The 20,213-nt window shown below is 50.2% G+C and overlaps 1 protein-coding gene across 2 annotated transcripts in view; it reads left to right on the top strand.

The window, feature by feature from the left end:
• Positions 1–20,213, top strand: part of ZC3H3 (zinc finger CCCH-type containing 3) — a 337,281-nt gene that overhangs the window by 282,641 nt on the left and 34,427 nt on the right. For both annotated transcript variants that reach the window (XM_005291097.5, XM_042860930.2), the window contains 2 exons: positions 10,637–10,821; positions 17,146–17,348. In XM_005291097.5, the coding sequence (XP_005291154.2) occupies positions 10,637–10,821; positions 17,146–17,348 (388 nt within the window). The remainder of the gene's footprint in view (positions 1–10,636; positions 10,822–17,145; positions 17,349–20,213) is intronic.

Genomic DNA, 20,213 nt, shown 5'->3' with positions numbered 1-20,213 from the left:
AATGCTATGTCCACATGTGAATTAAAATAAAGGAAATAATTTCCCATTAACATCAGAGTCAAAAGTGTTCACTCCTTAGCCCCAGTTTTGATCGTCCTGAGAGTTCCCTTTCTCTCTCTTTTGGTTGAGACGTAAAACCCAAGTCCTGAACCTTTGCCGTTGAAGTGAGGTTTTAACTCACGAAAGCTTATGCCCAAATAAATCTGTTAGTCTTTAAGGTGCCACCAGACTCCTTGTTGTTTTTGTAGATACAGACTAACACGGCTACCCCCTGATACTCTTTGCCGTTGTTGAAGATCCTACAGTGTTTTGTGTAGGAGTAGGAATGTTAGCCCCGGAGTTCGGCCTAATGCCAACTCCAGCAATCTCATTCGCTCGACATCCATTGCCGCTGCAGTTTCATTTTGATACAATATTCTTCGCTTCCTGGCATAGTCTGATATGTGGATGTTTAAACAGTGGCTGTGTTCCTCCCAAGAACTGGTTGCATTTCACTGGTGGGCAAAATGGCCTGTGTGTAGCATTTATTTTACTTACCTCCTAGTAATGTTATGAGGTTGAATGTTAGTTTTGTAAAGCTCTTCAAAATCATCTTCTGAGATTGTTTATACCACACACCACGGGCAGCAGCACCAAGGGATGTGTAGCAACTCGCCGCAGTGAAAAGCAAGCTGCGTCCACGCTCCGGTGTAGAGTTACGTGTGTCAGTGAAGGGCTCTGGTGGAGGCAGTGCGGAAAAGCTTCAGCAGTTCCTTGCTGCCAGAGCCTGTCACTGCAGGGAGGAAATGCTCTGGCAGGGAGAGAGGCTGCAGAGCAGAACACTGCACTGCTAAAAATTAGGGTGAGCAGAGAGCCGTGTAGGGTGTGTAGTCACGTACCTACCCACACCCTTATGGCATGTCTTTACTTGCCTAAGCTGTCTCACTGGCCACAGAGCTCTTCAGACCTGTGCTAGCGGCCCATGTGTGTATGTACTCAATGTGCCCCCCAAAGAAGTCTGCAGTGTAGACGTACCTTGAAAGCTGTTGCAGAGGAAAGGAATTTATCTTCTATAGCATTGGCTGGAGCGCACTGCCAGCGGCTACAGAGGATGGCCTGGTCCTTCAGGCACCCAGCCCTGCTCACCTTGATTTTCCAACGCTGTCATCTTCAATATAATCCATAGCTTTATTCCTAGCAACATCCTTTCCAGGGGATGGGAGGTCAGAGTGTGGACCATCCAGCCCTGCTGGCTAAGCACTGTGCCTGGGTACTTCTGGTACTGACATGGTCAAGCCCTGGTATTTAAATGGCTTCCAAGTGAACACGCTAATGGGGAATGGGAGGAATTAAACGGTGGGAAAGTCTCCCAGCGGGAGTAAAGGAAGCCCCACCTTGGGACAATTAGTACAAGCCTGGAGGATGCACTGCAGGGAGCAATCCTGCACTGGTTCCCTGGCTACGGCCTAGATGAGCTAAGGCCTAAGGGGTTTTTCCCAGCTCTAATCTGCGTGAAGTTCATGCCCTCTCAGTGCTGCTGTTTCAGTCGGTTTGGCTGCAGGCTCAGCATTTTACCAGGGTGTCACTGATGTCACTGCGGCTTTTGGCCACTAAAAGAGAGACGTTTTTAGTGAAACTTTAGATTCCAAGCAAATAGAGCAAAATCTGCAGGCAGCCCCAGATGCTCCAGCATTTCAGGACGCTGCGTGAAAACGAGCTGGATCCTCATAACGCTTCTGGACAGGCAGGGTTTTTATCCCCCATTTTGAAGCCAGGGAACCTGGGGCACAGAGAGACTAGGGGATTTGCCGACGGCCACACAGGGAGTCTGCTGTCAGAGCTGGGATTGAAATACGAGTTCCTGGTTTTCAGACCCCTGCTCTAGTCAATAGACCATGAGAACCCTATAATTTGTGGCTGGGTTCCACCCTCCACTGAGATCTATCAAGCAAAAGCCATTGCCCCCAGACCGAGTGGTTCAAAGTACGTGAGGAGAGAGAGACTAAACCGCTTTGCAGAACTGCAAGGAGACTGCTGATGAACAGAGCGTAACGGGTGGGAAGGGACAGCAGGATTCAGAACCCAGGGAGCCTGTTACCCGGTGTCTAATATCCCATTCATACAGACAGTCCACCTTCAGCAAGACAGACTGGAGCAAAGGCTTGGGAGCCTGTTGGTTACTCTTCTTAGTAAATAGCTCTGTACTTTTTCATTCCTGACCCCAGTAGTTAGTAACCCCCTTGCCTTACTTTACTTAGTGCTTAGATTTCTCCCGGGATGCAGGTTCATGGCTAATTTTGCTTCACTTTCTTTTAAAGCATTACAAGGATTGACTTTCCTTTTCTTTCTTTTCACTGATCCATGGTTGGCTGTAGTGTCCCAGCCTTCCCAAAGCACTTTTCATATTAGCCTTTTCCATGGATTTCCAGCAGCCAAAGTCTCAGGAACGGCACCCGTTAGAAAGAAACGTCCTGGGTCGTTCGAAAGCTGGGCTTCCAACTCCGAGCTGGTTTTAAACCTTTGATTTCTAGCTCCAGGGGTTCAGGAGGTAGCAGCTGCTAAAATGTTGGAATTGAAGACGTTTTAGAAACTGAACGGGAGGTTCCTCTTCGAGGGCTGGTCCCTGTGTGAATTCCAAAGGTGGGCGTGGATTTTATATGTCCAGTATCCTGCCTCATACCATGACTAGTGTTATTGCCAGCTTTCACCTGGTGTCTAGCCCTGACAGCGCTGTCAGCCCAGCGTTGGGCTCTCGAGTGCAGTGAGACTGAGGGTTGTGAGCCACAAATGACTCTAGTTTAATGTGCCTCCTGCAGCTCTTTGCAGCACGTGATATTAAAACCCTGGGTGATTTCATTATTAACCAATCAGGAGGCTTTTACTAGGTTATTAACAATACTTCGTCATTTTGCTGTGAGAATAATATATGTATGTATAAAAACTGAATATTTCCCCTGCCGTGATTCTATAGAACTCTAGTAAATGAAACCCGGAATTCACACGACTGTGGCCCTTTTGGGTAATGTTGATCACTGATGTGGCTGCTGAACCACTGAGGTCTGAGTTTCACTGCTCTAGTGATACTTTTCCCGCACTGGTCCAGTCCTTGAGTGCAGCAAGTCCTGGATTTTGGACCAGTGTAACCCCGCGCTCCATTTTGGAGGGAGCCTGCTGCACTTCCAATGAACCACCAGGGTTATTTTTTCCTTTGTCAGAGAATCACTCTGAGGTCGAGTGAAAAACCGCTGGAGACGTTTCTGTGGCTTTTACAGTGTCTGGGCTTGTAAAGTGGTTCTGCTGCTGCTCTGCCTTATGTTGTTCCTGCAGGGTGTTCCCCTGGTTTTCATGTTTTTAATTTCTGGCCATCTCTCCACTGTAGCTGAGGTCTGTTTCATCCCAGATCCCCAGCTCTCCTGCTGTTTAACAATACCCTCTGCCTCTAGTTGACCACCTCTTTGGTTGCTTGTCAACGGCAGCAGTCCCTGCTGGGTTGTAGAAACACAAAGCCCCTCTTCCCTTTCAAAGAGAGACACCCTTGATCTGTCACTGCTGGTACCTGTCAAATGGACTGTTGAGTAATTCCAGTGGTCAGCAGTGTGGCCTAATACCCCATCGTCTCTTGGAGAAAAAGGGCAGAAGCTTTGTTATATCCTACTGAGGGGCATGTTCACATGCTAACATGGAAGGACCTCTTTAGAGAGAGCTCAAATGCAGCTCCATTCACGGAGAAGGGAAATGGGCCAGAGTGCAATTGAGTGCGATGTGCAGACTGTAATCCTAGTCGTGGGGAAGCCTTTTGCTACTCTCTGGATCTGCCCCCATCAGAGGTGAGATCATATTTTGCTGTTGTTGCTAATGTGTTGTCAACCATGGTGTGGACAGAAGGTGTTCTGGGGGAGCAAGGGGATGACTTCACTATAAAAAGATATATAGGACTTCGCTATAAGAGAAGAGGCTGTTTAAAGATATTTGAAATGCTGCTGTGTTGTGTATTATCTAGCTCAGGTTGCTAGTGTGTATTGTTGTTTAGTGTGTGTTTGTGACTCCTGAGTGCACCTGGCTACTCGAAATGACAGCAAAAGAGAAGGTAATAAAACATGTTTGGAACCCAAAGGCGGAACGTAACATCAGATGGGTGTAAGTGGCCACACACCGTCAGGGTTTCCGCATGGTGGGCATGAACAAGGCTTGGATGGCTCAGGGAGACGTTCACGCTTTGCTTTCCTGTTGGCAGCATTAGAAGGCTTTTTCGATTAGCCCTGGGCAACTTTTCTGTTGACTCTTTGAAGAAGTGAGTGAGTGTGTCAGCACAGAGTTACGCTTAGGGTGACCAGACGTCCCAATAAAATGGGAACTGTCCTGATATTTAGGTGTTTGTCCCGCGTTCCTACCGATGTTTGGTGGGGACGCAATTTGTCCCGATATTTCGTGGCACTTGGTTTTTTGTTTTGCTCTGTCGGCGACCCTCGCCCCCCTCCCCCCATGTGTCCCGATATTTTCTATCTCTCATCTGGTCACCCTAGTTACGCTCAAAGGGAGGGGCGTTTGCATGGAGAGATGTAATTAGGAAGATGTTCATCCACCTGACTGACTCGCCCAGCCACCTATTCTGAAAATCTCTGAAATGCTCTCTTCTGCCTTCCTGGGGCCTGCGAATTTCTCTCTCCCTCTGCTGCAGTTTGTTGTTTAACTCTGGAAACTGAGGGGAACAGCCTGTGTGAAAGATGCTGTAAAATGCTGGAGCATTATCACTGTGGGACACAGGGCTTGGGAAGGGGCAATGTCCCTGGGCTCAATAGGAGAAGGTGTTTTTTGTCCTATGTGATACAGCTGTAGTCAGACCAGTGAACATCAGCGGATTGTAGCCTTTCCACTTGGCCAGGGCTTTTGGACATGCATTCTTTTCTCCCCAAGTGCACCCAAAGCTGAGCCCACCAGGTCCTCAAATGAACGACCCTGTGACTGCCCCTTTCCTCCTAGTCGGGTCAGCTGCAAGTTATTGTTGGTGAACTCAGGTCTGGATACAGGGCCAAGCCAGTACTGGGGGACAGGTTTTCACAATGGTATATTTTTCCTCTTATGATCTGTAGCCATTTTGGACAGGTAACATACTTTTTAAAGTGGTTATTTTAATGGTTTATCCGTATATAATCAGTTGTAATAATGCAAATCCTCAGTGCAAATGCTGAAATTAAAATTGCGTTACGTTGCTCTACAGTATTATGGTCATGTGCAGCCATCAGGTTTGCAGCCTTAGGGCTTCTCTAGTTCATGCTTTGGAATATGAGGTTTTTTTGTGACTGTGTCTGCATGGTTTGCTCACATAGTTATTGCAACTGCATGTGCAAATGACCAGCTGGATGTCTAATTATTCATTTCCATGCTAGGTTATTGTCTCTCTGTGTGTGTAATTGCAGTAATTGAACAGATTAGGCCTGTGAGTTTTTGTATGCACATATGTAAAAATGTAGCCCTAATGACATGAAGCACAACTAGGAATGTGCAAAAGAAACCATCTCTTCATGCTGATGAACTGACTTACCCTCTCTGTGCCTATCGCTTCTAGGTCAGATGGCAGCATGTACTTATGTGAGACCCTTTGCCAGGCTTCATCTATGTTACCTGCAGGCCTGGCTCAGTTCAGTCTGCTCACTCAACAAACACCACATCAACTCCAAGGTGACCATTCCCGCCAGGATCATTGTCTCCTTGGCTTGGTGGTCAAACCCCAACAAGATACAAGTGGGAGTTCCCGTCTCCACTCCACTCCCAGTGCCACCATGGTAATGGAGGTGTCCCTTCTGGGGTGGGGCACCCATCGGAACAGTCATACAGCGCAGGGCACATGGACCATGCAGGAGGTAGGCTACATATCAACATCCTGGAGCTGCAGGCAATTTCCTTTGAATACAAGGCCTTCCTCCCGCTCCTTTTCTCTCTTCACATCCAAGTGATGTCAGACAATATCACTGCCGTGGTCTACACAAACAAACAGAGGAGCGAGTTCTCCTTTGTCTGGAGGCAGTCGGGCTTTTGAACTGGTGCATCGGGCACATCACTGCCATCCAGGCAGCATACAGCGTGGGTATTCACAATTACACCTCTACCTCGATATAACGCTGTCCTCAGGAGCCAAAAAATCTTACCGCGTTATAGGTGAAACCGCGGTATATTGAACTTGCTTTGATCCACCGGAGTGCGCAGCCTCCCCCCCCCCGAGCACTGCTTTACCGCGTTATATCCGAATTCATGTAATATCGGGTCGCGTTATATCGAGGTAGAGGTGTACTTAGCAGGTGATCTCAGCCGCCATATCTTAGCGGACCACGAGTGGGGAAATCCATGACTCCGTTCTGACCAACATCTTCACGTGGTGGGGCACACCTCTATGGGACCCCTTTGCATCGCAAACAAACAAAAACCTCCCCCTACATTCCAGGGGAGACATAGACCACTACTCCCAAGGCGGCACTTTCCTAGTCTCATGGACAAGCGGTTTTGGATATGCCTTTCCTCCCATCCCCCAGCTCCCACAGGTGCTGAGAAAGACACGTCGTGACAGGGCCAGTGTCATTCTTCAAGCTCCTTGTTGGCCTAGGCAGTTTTGGTTCCCAGAGCTTCTGTCGGTGTCAGCCCACCCTCCAGTCAGGATACACGCCTTCCCAGATCTCCTCATGCGGGACAAGGGCAGGATCAAACACCCCAGTCGGAGCTCTCGTGCCCTGGTGTTTGGTGGGCAGTGGAAGTTGATTGCTCTTGTTCTCCTCTGTCCAGGCTATACTTACCCAGAGTAGGAAAGAATTGACCAGAACCTGTTGTTCAGCTAAATGAAAACACTTCTCTGCTGACTACAGCACAGTCAGCCTTAGCCAGCCCCTCCAAGCATCCTGATTGTTTTAGACTACCTCCTGTCTCTAAACAGGTCCAGTCTCTCAATCAGCGTGTTACGAGTCCACCTCATAGACACTCGTGCCTTCCTCCCTCCAGTAAACAGGCACTCTGTCTTCACACACTCAACTATGACTCAGTTCATGAATGACCTCACCAAAGCCTTCCTGTCAGTCATTAAATCCACACCACTATGGGATCTTCATCTTGTGTGGTCAAAACTTACTAGGGCCTCTGTTTTATCCCTTAGTGACGTGTTCCACATCCCACCTATCCATAAAGGTGGCACTTCTAATGGCCATCACTTCAGCTAGGAGGGTCAGCAAACTGGGAGCCATCCCGGCAGACCTCCCTTTCACAGTATTTCACCAAGACAAAAGTATCCCTTTGCCAGGGCCGGCTCCAGGCACCAGCCTGACAAGCAGGTGCTTGGGGTAGCCGCTCCGGCGAGGGGCGGCACGTCCAGGTATTTGGCGGCAATTCGGCGGACGGCCCCTCCCTCCCGCTGGGAGCAAAGGACCTCCCACCGAATTGCCGCTGCAGATCGCGTTCGCGGCTTTTTTTTTTTTTTTTTTGGCTGCTTGGGGCGGCCAAAACCCTGGAGCCGGCCCTGCCCTTTGCCATCACCCTAAATTTCTGCCCAAGGTTGTGTCCGAATTCCCCCTTAACCAGTGTATTTAGTTACTTGTCTTTTTTCCCAATCCCCGCGCTTGCACAAAGAGAAGGGACTTCACTCCCTCGACATCAGACATGGACCAGCCTTTTACCGGTAAACCCATCAGAAGCTCCCCTTCATCGCAGATAGATCCCATGGCCAAGCTATCGCCTCTCAACGGATTTATAAGTGGGTTTCAGGCTGTATTATTGAGTGCTACAGGCTAGGTCACATCCCGCTTCCTGGTAGTATAACAGCCCACTCCACAAGAGCACGGACTCCCTGCACAAGGTCCTGCTGCAGGACGTGTGCAGGGCAGCCACCTGGAGCTCCAGACATGCTTGCTAGACACTATGCACTGGTCCAGGTCTCTGCTGCGGATGCAATGGTGGGAACTGCAACTGCAAGCATCTTTGCTGCCGGCCTCCTGGCACCCACTTCCAGTCTGAGGACTGCTTGCCAATCACCCACATGTGGAATACGCTTAGGGACCAGCACTTGAAGAAGAAATGGAGGTTACTGTGGTCCCTGTCTGTATTCCTCTACCTGCTCTCCACCCCCTCTGCTTTGATCTGGCTGGATTCGCAGTAAGAAGAACTGAGAGGAACCTGCACTGCCTCTTATACCCTTGCTCGGGAGCACAAGACGTACTGCGCATGTGCAGGCCAACGGACGCTGCTTGTTTAAAATCTCCAGACTCGGGCACACGATGCGCATGTGTACCCCATGTGTGCAATGCAGATAGGGACCACACATCTCAAAGAACTTCCAGTTACAGTAAGTAACCTCCAGTCACCTGATGAAATTAACAGGCACCAGAGCAGCAGATTTAATACAAACAAGAGGAAATACTTTTTCACACAACACACAATTAACCTGTGGAACTCATTGCCAAGGGATGTTGTGATGGCCAAAAGTGTAACTGCATTCCAAAAATAATTAGCTAAGCTCATGGTGGAGAGATCCATCAATGGCTATTAGCCAAGATAGTCAGGGAGGTAACTCCATGCTCCGGGGCGACCCTAAAACTCAGATTGCCAGCGGGGAAAGACAGGAGTTGGATCTCTCCAAATTACCCTGTTGTGTATGCTCCTCTCAAAGCTCTGGCATTGGCCACTGTCAGAGGGAGGATACTGGGCAAGATGGACCATTGGTCTGACCCAGTATGGCCATTCTTATATGAGACACATGGACTGCATCTCTATTCCTGCAAATACTGGAGATAGTTCACATTGTCCATGGGGCTTAGCCAGGCCTCTTGCATCAGAATCTCTGCCTCGAATGGCACAGAAAGCACCACTACTCAGCAGTCCCCACCTTATCCACTAGCATCCCTGCTTGTAAAGCGTATTTGGGGCAGGAGTGAGCCAAACCTCCTTCTCCACACCCCTAGAGGATTAATCTCTGGAGTTCTGTCTCCAAAATGAGACTAGCCTCTCAGGAGCTGCAGAAAATCTGCCATGGAAATCAGTCAGCTCCAGGAAACCTGATGTGCCAGCTCTTCTGAACAGCCTAGATTTGGCCTGAGACTTTCCACTTCATAGAATCTCAGGGTTGGAAGGGACCTCAGGAGGTATCTAGTCCAACCCCCTGCTCAAAGCAGAATCAATCCCCAGACAGATTTTTGCCCCAGATCCCTAAATGACCCCCTCAAGGACTGAACTCACAACCCTGGCTTTAGCAGGCCAATGCTCAAACCACTGAGCTATCCCTCCCCACTTTTAGCATCTCAGCTCTAAATGAGGCCACAAACCCAGCTTTGTTCAACTTCCTGCTCAATTTCCTGATGGTATCAAGGTTCCTACAGCAGCATGTCTATCCAGGCCCTCATTTCAGACTGTATTCCTGATCTTTGATCAACCCACATTGCCTCAAACTCTCACTGCCCATCCCTTTGAACCATTCCCTGTATTTTCCTCTCCATAAAAACGTGCTTCCGGGCCGCAGTCTCCTTGGCCAGAAGTCTCTGAAATAGTTGCTCTTAGAAGCCTTCCTGCAAGGACAAGATGTGTATTCCCAAGTAATCCCTCAGCAGGTTAACTCGTCACTGCCTTCCAGTAAATCACTCTACCTTCGTTTCCCCCAGAGCTTCAGCACCCAATGAAAAGGGGTTGTATGTGCTAGAGGTGAGAAGAACTGTTAAGATTCACCCTAGTAGAACTGTCCAGTAACTCATCATCTTTATTTGTTTTCTTTCATCCCCAAATGCCTGGGCTTGAAAGCACCTGAAACGTCAGTAGCTAGAAGAATCAAGTGCTGCATCTCTAAAGCCTCTGTAGCTACAGACACTGATTTCATTACACAATGCTTCTCAACCATGGCTATTCTGGCACCCCTTTTTCCATATCTTGAGTTCCCCCCCCCGCCTCCGGACTATCCTGAGACCCACCTTCCATCTAGCTTGGATTTCCCTGCCATTTAGCAGCGTGGGAAGGGCGAGGCAGTTTTGACACCACCACCTCCGGTGAGGACCCTCCATGACAGATCAGAACCTCGCCAGCAGCCTTCTTTGGCAGGAAGGTGCTCCAGGCAGCGGTCCCAAACTAGGTGAATTTTAAGGAGGGGGACGCTTATTCTTTCCTGCTGATCACTCCTTCCCTGGTCACTTTTCCTCGCTGCTCACTGAATCCCAGATGTCCGCCTGAGAGGAGAGGTCACGATCCCAGAATGGAAAATTTGTTTCCTGATTTCCTTTCTGGGACTGACCTCTTCCCCAGCTCACCCCAACCAAGTTAACTTCTTTGGGTCCCTCTATAATAGCCTCTTCGGGGGGAAAGCTTTACGGTCAAGAGTTTACCATTAGCTACAGATAAAGTTAAGGATTTCAATGACTAAGCATTTTGAACCCAGTGGACAAGTCTGAACTGCCCACCAGATTTGCAGGGAAAGAGGGATAGCCCTATGTATTGGCCTGAAGAAAGGAAATCATCAGGTAACTCATTTTCCATTTTCTTCAGTGATCTGTTGGTGCCACCTGAAGGAAACAGCCTCTGTTAATTAACATTCCTTGCAGATATTTTGCAGCGCGAGTAGTGGCATTATGTTTGTTCACATCTCTGTATATAGCTGCAGTGCCAGGACGTTTTTCACAGATTTGTGTCATTTCCTTTTCAGTGCAAGAAGAAACACACACTGGTGTGCCCAGACTTTTCCAAATCCGGCATCTGTCCAAAGGGCGCCCAGTGCAAACTCCAGCATCCCCAGAGAAAGCATCACCTCAGACAGCCCAGTACCGCAGGTGACTCCAACCAGGGCAGGTCATCACCGAAGTGGAAGAGGCTGGGAGAGGAGGCGGTGAGGTAAGCGGAGTTAAAACACTCCTATTCTTTCTTTTGCGTAAATCCCTTTAGTCTGTGATTCGGGGACACCATGTGGGCTCCTCTTCATCTGCGCATGGTGTGATGCATTTACCCTGCAGTTTTAGGAATCTGGTTGTATCCTATTTCTTCGGGGGGGGTTGGCTAAACCAATTTCCTGAGTGTCGTCAATTCAAATTTGCTCTGGTACCTGAAATTCAAGCTGCGCCTTTTGAGTTCCAACCATAACAGCCCAAACTACAGATTCCAATGTCAGGACACCCCCTAGCCATTTTGTCAAAAGTCCCACAAGACTTCAGAGACTGCCACTTGCTCTGTAACTCTGCAGGGCTGATAAGAAAAAGCTTTGGTTTTGGTGCTGGGCTAGTGATTGCATGTCTAACCGTCCTGAAAGTGCCTTATACAAGGTGTGTAACAGATTGGGGCTGCTGCTTTGGCAACCTCAACAGATCCTATCAGCCAAGTCGAATCAGTGCTTGGGCGGGAGACAGCCAAGAAACAGCTACTGATTAGTAGGGGTCACTCTTCTCTCTGAGTTAGCACTGACCCTAACAGGCATTGTGCTGCTAGACTTTCTGTCTTTCAGGAGAGATGTAAAACTGGCCCTCCGCCACCTGTAGTTAGGAAACACCTCTGGCATTTCTGACCAGGGTTCAGAAGTATTCGCTCTGATGTCCTGGCTAATTGTTTTCTGTCCACCTGTACTCTTGGAGTTGTTTTCTGCCCACCTGTACTCTTGGTGGCTCTTGGAGTTCCAGGTGGAGGCTGTATTCTTTGCTCTCCTGTCGTCAATATGTAGAACCTCTGTGAGCTGTTGAGTTGTTACTGGCTTCTTCCCTGGAGTGGGGCTTTGTTTCATCGATGGGTGAAGTGCTCCTTGTGTGTCTGTGTAGTTTATATTCTGCAGTTTGGGCACATTGGCGTCTTCGCCTGGAAAGGGCTCTAGAGATGTTCCGGCCCTGAGCAGAGATGGCGAGTCCGGCCCAGCTGTCCAGTACTTTCTTCATGTGCATCAGAGTCTCTGGGCTCCTGAAGTTCAAAACTGTCCCTGGTTTAGGACCCAGGCCAAGTTTGTGCTGAAGTGGAAGTTCTGTGTGTTAACCCAATGCACCCCCCATGCCACCCCTTTTACCACACACCCATTGCAGCCCACTTCTTCCTGACGGGGCAGGATGACCAGCTCAGCTTCACTTTCCTCTTGTCGCCAGTGTGTCCGATGCACGTGGGTGTCCAGAAATCCCTGCTCCTGCTGTGAAGGTGTCAAACGCCAACTCAGTGCTGACGGCATCTCCTCCCTGTCAAGCAAGATCCCCTGCCTTGGGGGCAGCAGGACAGCTGTGCCCTCTGAATCTAGCTCTGGTGCGTTCTCACATCTGGGCTCATTTGCACCAGTGTTTGGAGGCCTCTTCTCTCCCTGGGGGAAATCTCACGCTGTCAGACCAAACCCACTGCCACCTTTATTGTTAGGGACGAAGGAAAACGAGCCCCTCGGACACGTTGGTCCTATCACAGAGCTGTCCAAGTTTGGCAGCGTTGGCAGGCCCCGCTCCGGAGCGTTCCAGCGGGTTATTGTAGGCCAGGGCTGAAATGCAGCTGCAGGGCTGTATGGGCTGGAGCCATGCGCCGCCTGGCTCTGTCCGGTGCTTGTAGTCCCCTGGTTTCAAATGCACTTAATTCACGCCATGTAAAAAAAATAAAAAATGACAGCATCCCCCACCGCCTGGGCCTGGATGAAAGAACTTGCCAAAAGAAGAGCAGTTTGACCTCTCTGCTCTGGAGTGGGAACGAGTTGGTGTGTCCCTGCTGGAGCTCATCAGCTATCTCCGTAGTCTACAAGTGGGGCTATGGAGTGACAGGCAGCACCCCATCCCCTGCCATAGGAGCCGAAGGGTTGTGGGATCTCAGGCCTTTCTTTGGTTCTCGCCACATTAGTACTTGAGCACCTCCCAAAAATGAATAGATGTATTGACTTCCTCCTGGGAGGCAGGGAAGTATTATTATGCAGATGGAGAAACTGAGTCGCAGAAAGGGGAAGTGACTTACCCAGGGTCATGCAGGAAATCTGTGGCAGAGCTGGGAACTGACCTCAGAACTCCCAGTTCTCATAACTACAAGATTATCCTTCCTCTCCGAGGCTCGTTTGGCACTCCTGCCTGCTTGGGAAGTGGTAGGACTGTGACTCGTATCCAGCTCTCCTGTGTGCGAGTGCAGAACATGAGTGCTAGATCCTGATCACTCCACGTTCTAAGTTAAGGCAAGGAAAAGAGAACAATCAGAGATCTGGGGCAACTGCCTGCCTTCCTCCCACCCATGCAGAGGCAGCCGTTAGGGGAGGCCGAGGTGGAGAAGGACGTGGAAATATAATAGGTGTGCAGAATGTCTTTGCTGTTGTGCTGGGTACTTTGTTAATCACATCAGCAACTATCAGCATAAAATGACTATCTGATTCTTGTAGAGGTCATTGTCCTATGTGCCCTTGGGGGTCTATTGATTATTCAATTTTAATAATGCAGTGTGGCTGCAAGCTACCTAACTGGGCAATCCACCAAGCCTGGCACCCAGAGGTATCTCCAGTGTTATTAACTCCCTGCATTGTAATAGAGAGGAGAATTGTTAACACTTTGTCAGCCGGGGACTGGGCAATCGGTACGATGCTGAACACCTCCACCCCAATGCAGGAGCTCCAGAATCGGTCACAGCCAGGAAGCTGGCCTTGTTTTTGAATTACTCAGATGTCGGGATTTGGCTGGGTGGTAGGCAGGTGTGGTGGCTAAAGCACTTTCCTTTCCTTTCAGGGGAAAAGGTTTGTGTTGAGATTGAGGGCATATGGGTTTGGGGGGGCTTGTCTCTGTACCATCATTGGACATGAATTCACATCACAATACCCATCCCACAGTTGGGCACGGGTTAGCAGCCTCCGCTCAAGAGATTGACACAATGTGAAGAATGAGCTTCTTACCTCTATGGGAAATGGTCTCGTCGGACCAGAACTGAGGTCAGGTGTAGGCCAGTCTGAGGAAGCTTATATGGGCCTACGGTGCAAGGGACAATATTGTTTCCTTGCGCTCCTCCTTTGAGCCATCTGTATCCATCTCTGGTGTCATGTTTAGACTGTAAGAGGGTCAGTCTTTCTAGTCTGTGTCTGCACAGCGCCTGGCACGGTGGGCTCCTCGGCGCTGTGGTAATACAAAGAAGGAATCATAGAATCATAGAATATCAGGGTTGGAAGGGACCTCAGGAGGTCATCTAGGTCGGAGGATGATCGGCAGTGGGACCCCAGCAGTGGAATACCTTCCCAGATGGAGCTGTCCCTGATCGTGTTCAGGGCTAAGTGCAGGAGCTGCCCCTCTTCCCGAAGCAATGGCGTCTTCCTAGGACTGACCCGCACTTAGGGACCTGGGCCAGGAAAGTAGAGGGCAGGGCATGAAGCAAACACAAGAAACCAGTCATGCCAGGAACAAAGGAAGCTATGAGAATATTGCCTTTAAGGCAAACTCAGTGCTGATTAATTGCTGCGAGGTGCTTCTATAACGCTGACAGACCCCGGTCGTTGGCAGGCAGGATCGAACCGGGGACTTCTGGAGCTTAGTGCACGAGCCTCTACAGCATCAGCTAAAAGCCAACTGGTGGTTAGCTAAGGGTGTAGAGCAGACTCATTTTCTCTCTCTCTCCAAGTGATCTCAGTGCCCATAGATGGGACAGAACACCACACCCAGGAGGTGTGTGGGTTACACTTAGATACCACAATATCTACACAATGTGTTACAGCTGCCTAGCTGGATCTGCAGTGTGGGGCAAAGGGGAGGCTGGTTCAGTCAGGCTGTGTACGGGCAGACGTGTGTGTGACTCGTATAAGAAGGGCCACACTGGGTCACACCAAAGGTCCATCTAGCCCAATGCCCTGTCTTCCCACAGTGGCTGGTGCCAGATGCTTCAGAGGGAATGAACAGAACAGGGCAGTTATCGAGTGATCCATCCCATCGTCCAGTCCCAGCTTCTGCCAGTCAGGATACCCTGAACATGGGGTTGCGTCCCTGACCATCTTGGCCAATAGTCATTGATGGACCTACCCTCCCTGAACTTATCTAGTTCTTTTTTGAACCCAGTTATATTTTTGGCCTCCCCCCATCATCGTCTCAGCCATGGGATGGCCTTACTCATTCTCCCAGTGTTTCTGGGAAGGTGCCGGCACAAGCACTGGGCGCAAAGCGTGCCCAGCCAGTGCCAGGCAAGTGATCAGAGAGGGTTGTTCTTGCCTGTAGTGTTTGCGGTGAATTCTAGGGAGCGAGGAAGCTGAAGAGTGATTCCAGAAACAGCCCTGGGCGGCGGCTTTTTATCAATGAAGGTAGCGCTGGTGAAGATGCCGACCCAGGATGCTGACCCCTCAGGACAGAAGGGATAGTAGCCGTGCAGGAGAGTCCAGCTTCTAGTGGGGACCGGGCAGTGTTCAGACTCAGTCAGGCCTTAGTCTCTCGGCTAGCACTGCCTGCAATGGTGCCCTTCCATACCCAAACTGAATGGTGCCTTTTGTATTAGGAATATCTGTCTCCATAGGCCACTACTGAGTCTGCGATTGCATCCAGGGCTTAGGGAAAAAGGACTCGACCCCAGGGCTGCCTAGCCCTGCATAAATCGTCATTTTAAGGCAGAGCTAATAGACCTGACTAGAGTAGAAGGAGACGGCTACAGCCCTGTTGGCAGGACTCGCTTTATCCATCGCTGTCAGCAGCCTGTCGTCTGGGTCCAGCAGTGCAGTGGCTCCAAACACTTCCTGCTCCGTCTCCGTTTGTATTTGTCTATTGCCGATTGCGTCACTTCTCTGGGCTGTTTGTTAACACCCTCCAGTGGGTACCTGGGAGCCGGTGGGGGGGATCTTCATACGCACAAACCCCACGAGGTAGCTAAGCAGGGAAAGAGACAAACGAGGATCAGCCCAACACGCAGAGCCTGGGCAGGGAACCCTGCCTCCCTCCTCCTGTCCCTCCAGCAGCATTTCCCCTGCACTCCCCTCGTCGGTATCCTGGGCCTAGGCAGTGCAGCCTCTGTAGTGGTTCCCGGCCACAGGTCACTGACTAGTCTGCTCTGGAGGTGACGGAAGCTCACTGCTTACAGACACGAACGCTAGATGGGGAACGCACTAGAAAGTGGATCATACGGCACAACCCCGCGCTGAATCCTGGGGAAGGGACTAGATGTATTTGGTTGTTTGCCCCTGTCGTTCCATGAGAGCCGGGATTCAGCCATCTCTGTTCTGTTCTATACAGGTTTTAATGCCATGCTCATTCTCCCTCCCCCCCAAATCAGTCCTCGTCACCTGGCTGGAGACGGGCAGAGCTGAAGCACCAGCTCTCTCTGTATCCTGCTCCAAGACACGTCCCAGCAGTCCAAGGCCCGCCCTTGTATGGTAGCACCGGGGAGTGAATGTGCAGCGGGTTCTGCGAAGCTATCTAGGGTGACACAGTAAGCTTGGAATGACATCCAGCTCCTGGCCCCTGGATGAGTGAGGTGTAAAATATTTCCTTGCTCCTTTTAGGTGGGAATGTGAAGCGCAGAGCTGGCCAGCGGGGAGGAGAGCTATGCACGGCTCTTTCCATCCCCTTTTCCTGGAAAGGCCGTCAGCAGCCTCTGCCCGAGAGAGAGAAGACGCCGGGTTCAGAGAAGCTTTAAACTGCTCCAGCTTTTTTCCCTTTATTAGCGCCATCAATGTAGATGTCAAGCTAGATAAAATGTCCCATTAGCCATCTGTGCACTGAGGAGTGAGCCAAGAACACTGACGCAGCCAGACCTGGAACTGGAGACGGCTCAGTCCCTCACGCACCTGGCTCACCCCCATGCCTAATGCTCCAGCCCTGCTACCTTAAACCCACTCCCCACTCCCTTCCGGTTTGGCTCGGATCTGTGACCCAAACAAACGTAGGTGATTCTGGCCACAAGCTCAGCAGCGCGTATCTGAAGGGCGGAAACTTCCTTCAGGGGAGAATGGGGATTTTCTGGGATGTAGATAGGAGTAAGGGGATCTGGCCAGCCAGAGCGAAACTAGCAGTGGGATGGATCGGGCTGTGGGATCATCCTCCAGGTGACGGGGCAGGCATGGCATCGCTCGGGGCATTTCAAACCGGAGAAGGCAAAGCCTTTGGAAGTAGACCATCGGGAACAATCCTTGCCTGGTAGCTAGAAGAGCTAATGAGTCTCTTCGTCTCTATCCTCTGAGTCTTACCACCTATTTTAATATTCTATGCTGACGTCGCTTGCTGATTCACATGGGGTTTGCTGCTGTTTTCATACTTATATGGATGTGTTTTTTAGGAGGGATGCCGCCCACCTCCAGGATGATGGGGAGATTCCTGGACCCTCCAGCGCAGAGCAGGGGGTAAAGTTTTGGAGTGACACAGACACCCCAGCATGCAGCAGACTTCAGAAGCTCCCGTCTTTCATCTCTCTCCAGTCACCTACCTCTCCAAGCGAGGTGGCATGCACAGCTGACAGAGACAAGACAGGGGAGGATACAGGTACAAGGCTGTTGTTCTGTGTTGCATTCTCACAAGCTCTGGGGCTCCCTGTGGTTCATCAGCCAAAGCCGAGTGAGAGCCATGTCCCGGTTGTCACTTCTCTAGCTGCCCCTGCCCTGGGCACAGTACGCCCTTCAGGACAAGGGACAGCCCGGCTGTGTGAATTCAGGGCTCCACAAAGGGGAGAACTGGAGTAGAATTGGGATGGTGCAGCCATGCATCCCTACACAGCTCTGCTGGTATTCTCCAGCTCTGTCAGTGCACCTTAATCCCGGCTTTGGCGCCTCCTGCTTGTCCACTCCTGGGACACCACAGCTCTGCCAGTGCGCTGCAGTCCTGACCTGCAGCTACACCCATGCTATTCTAAACCCAGGCCTTGGGGAGAAGATACTATCAGCTGGAGAATTGCGTGCTAGTGTTTTGATGGGACCAAGAGTCCATTGGGCACCAACAAATACATTTCACTTGAAGCCTGAGCCGGGGTTAGAACCCATGTGTCCAGAGATGAGACACCTGTAACCCATTCCACCACCACATTCCCTCGAACGGCATGCACTGAGCTTTACATGACTGCTTTTCTTAGGCCCCTCCCTCCCAAAATCTAGTCCCGTAGGTTACCTTGAAGGACGTCTCCAAACTGCAGTCTCATCTGTGGTCACACCATAATAAACTCCAATCAAGCACCCTTCTGTTTATAACTCATCAGCTTCCAGTGTGTGTGAGAAGGAGACACCAGGGTATATTCTCTCCAGAATTAGGATTAGAGATCCGGTAGTTCAGAAAGTTACTTAGCCCTTCGCTGTCCTTTACAAATCTCTCAGCATTTACTATTGGGGCCAGTGCCTGCTTTGTGAAAGAGAAACAGCCACTTGTTGGGTGTGAAGCCAAGCAGTAAAACAGGAGGTGAACAAACGGAGTCTCTTCGTGTTCCTAGGCCTGTATGAAATGACCAGGGTCTCAGTGCAGTTCCATGTGGAACAGCATGCATAGCACAAAGACTAGCACCACCTCTTGCTGCCCTCACCTCCCCCCTTCTTGGTCAAGGATTGAATGGATCATGGGGACTACCCAGGAGGGTTTGAGGGGCACTTTCAGAGGTGAGGACAGAGCAGTGTGCTATACGGCTGCCCCATGCTGTCCCTCACCTTTAGATAAACACACCGACTCCAGGCTCTGGGGCTGTCCATCATGCACCTTTCAGCAGTGTGAAATTGACTCAGACACTTGAGAATAAACATGGTGATGGGTGGGGCTTTCAGCAGCAATTGGTTCAAATGCCAAAATCAACTTGCTGACTAAGACGAGGCAGCCCCGAGGCGAAGGGGAGTGAGAGTTAAGGGTCACCCAGCTGCTGATATGGAGCAATGTTTGGCTGGCTCCGCAGTGAATCCTGTCCATTTCTCCTCTGCTAGAAGCCCGGCCGTCATGGCATGGAGATTCAAGGTTGGCAGTGGGGTTACAGTATTTTCCCTGGAAAAGGGAGGAACACACACATTTCTCTTGGACTAATTTCTACTTAGTCTGAACCTCATCGCTGAAAGCTTCTTTATTTAGACATGGGGGGCTGGAACAATTTTTATAGTGGGGGTGCTGAGAGCCATTGACCAAACTGTTAACCCCGGATATCAGGGTCGGCAGCCTTTGGCACTTGGCCCATCGCAGTAATCCACTGGCAGGCCGCGAGACGTTTTGTTTACGTTGATCGACTGCAGGCACGGCCCCCTGCAGCTCCCAGTGGCCGAGGTTCGCTGTTCCCAGCCAATGGGAGCTGCGGGAAGTGGCGCGGGCCACAGGGATGTGCTGTGAGCTGCAGGGGGCCATGCCTTCCGACGGTCAACGTAAACAAAACGTCTCGCGGCCTGCCAGCGGATTGCCGTGATGGGCCATGTGCCAAAGGTTGCCGGCCCCTGCTGTATATAATGGAAACCATTTCAAGCCGGGGAGAGCAACAGCACTGGTAGTTCCGGCCTCTGTTGCCACAACTGGTCTGTTGTGCTGTGAGATCAGGTACGTGGCAGGTTAAGGGCGGCGGAGAGACTCAAAAGAGAACCAGACTTTCCTCGGAGTGAAAGATGATGGGGAGAACGCTAGGTTGAACGAGATCCCCATTAAATGCACAGAAAGCCATCTGTGTGGGATCCCTCCATTCCGAATGCGTTCAGCCCGTTCCCCTGGCTGGGCTGTGATGTCTCGGAAACAGCAGAGCAGCAAAATCTTCCCAAGTGAGGCAGGGGATTTTGCCTTTGTTTGGTTTTTTTAATTCTCATTTTGTCTCCAGTAAGTCATTTGGAGATTTGTAGCGATTCCTTACTCCTACTTAGCACCCAGCTCCTCTAGAGAGAGGAACTAATTCTTCTTTCGGTGTGTTACAGTGCAGTACTTTAGAAGAAGAGAGGTGTGGGGGAGGGCACGGGGGCCAAATATTCAAATGTCCATTTAGGACCCTAAAATTAGAGCTCGTCCAAACAGTTTTTAACTGAAAAAAAATTTCGATGAAAAATGCCGTTTCGTCAAAATCAAATTGTTTTGCAAAGACAGGCTGATTTCAGTGAAATGTTTGGGGGGTTTTTTCGAGAAAAAAATCAAGTAAAAATATTCATGTTGAACTAAAATCGAAAACACGATTTTTGTTTCAATTTTGAACATTTTCCTCAAAAATTAAGTTTTCACAAGAAAAATCTGGAGATAAACTTTCTGGTGGTAATAAAATGGAATTCTTTTGACCATCTCTACCCAAAATGGGAATGGGCTGCCTCACGATGGCACTTACCTGTAGGCGCCCAGGTTTGAAAACAGCCAGGGATGACATTGCTAACTCCAGGGCCATGGACATTGTCTCCAAGAAGGTCCCTCAGTTTTCTAGCG

This window comes from Chrysemys picta, chromosome 2, assembly GCF_011386835.1.
Source record: "Chrysemys picta bellii isolate R12L10 chromosome 2, ASM1138683v2, whole genome shotgun sequence".
NCBI classification, from domain to species: domain Eukaryota; kingdom Metazoa; phylum Chordata; order Testudines; family Emydidae; genus Chrysemys; species Chrysemys picta.
This window is presented reverse-complemented; position numbering and strand designations above follow the sequence as displayed.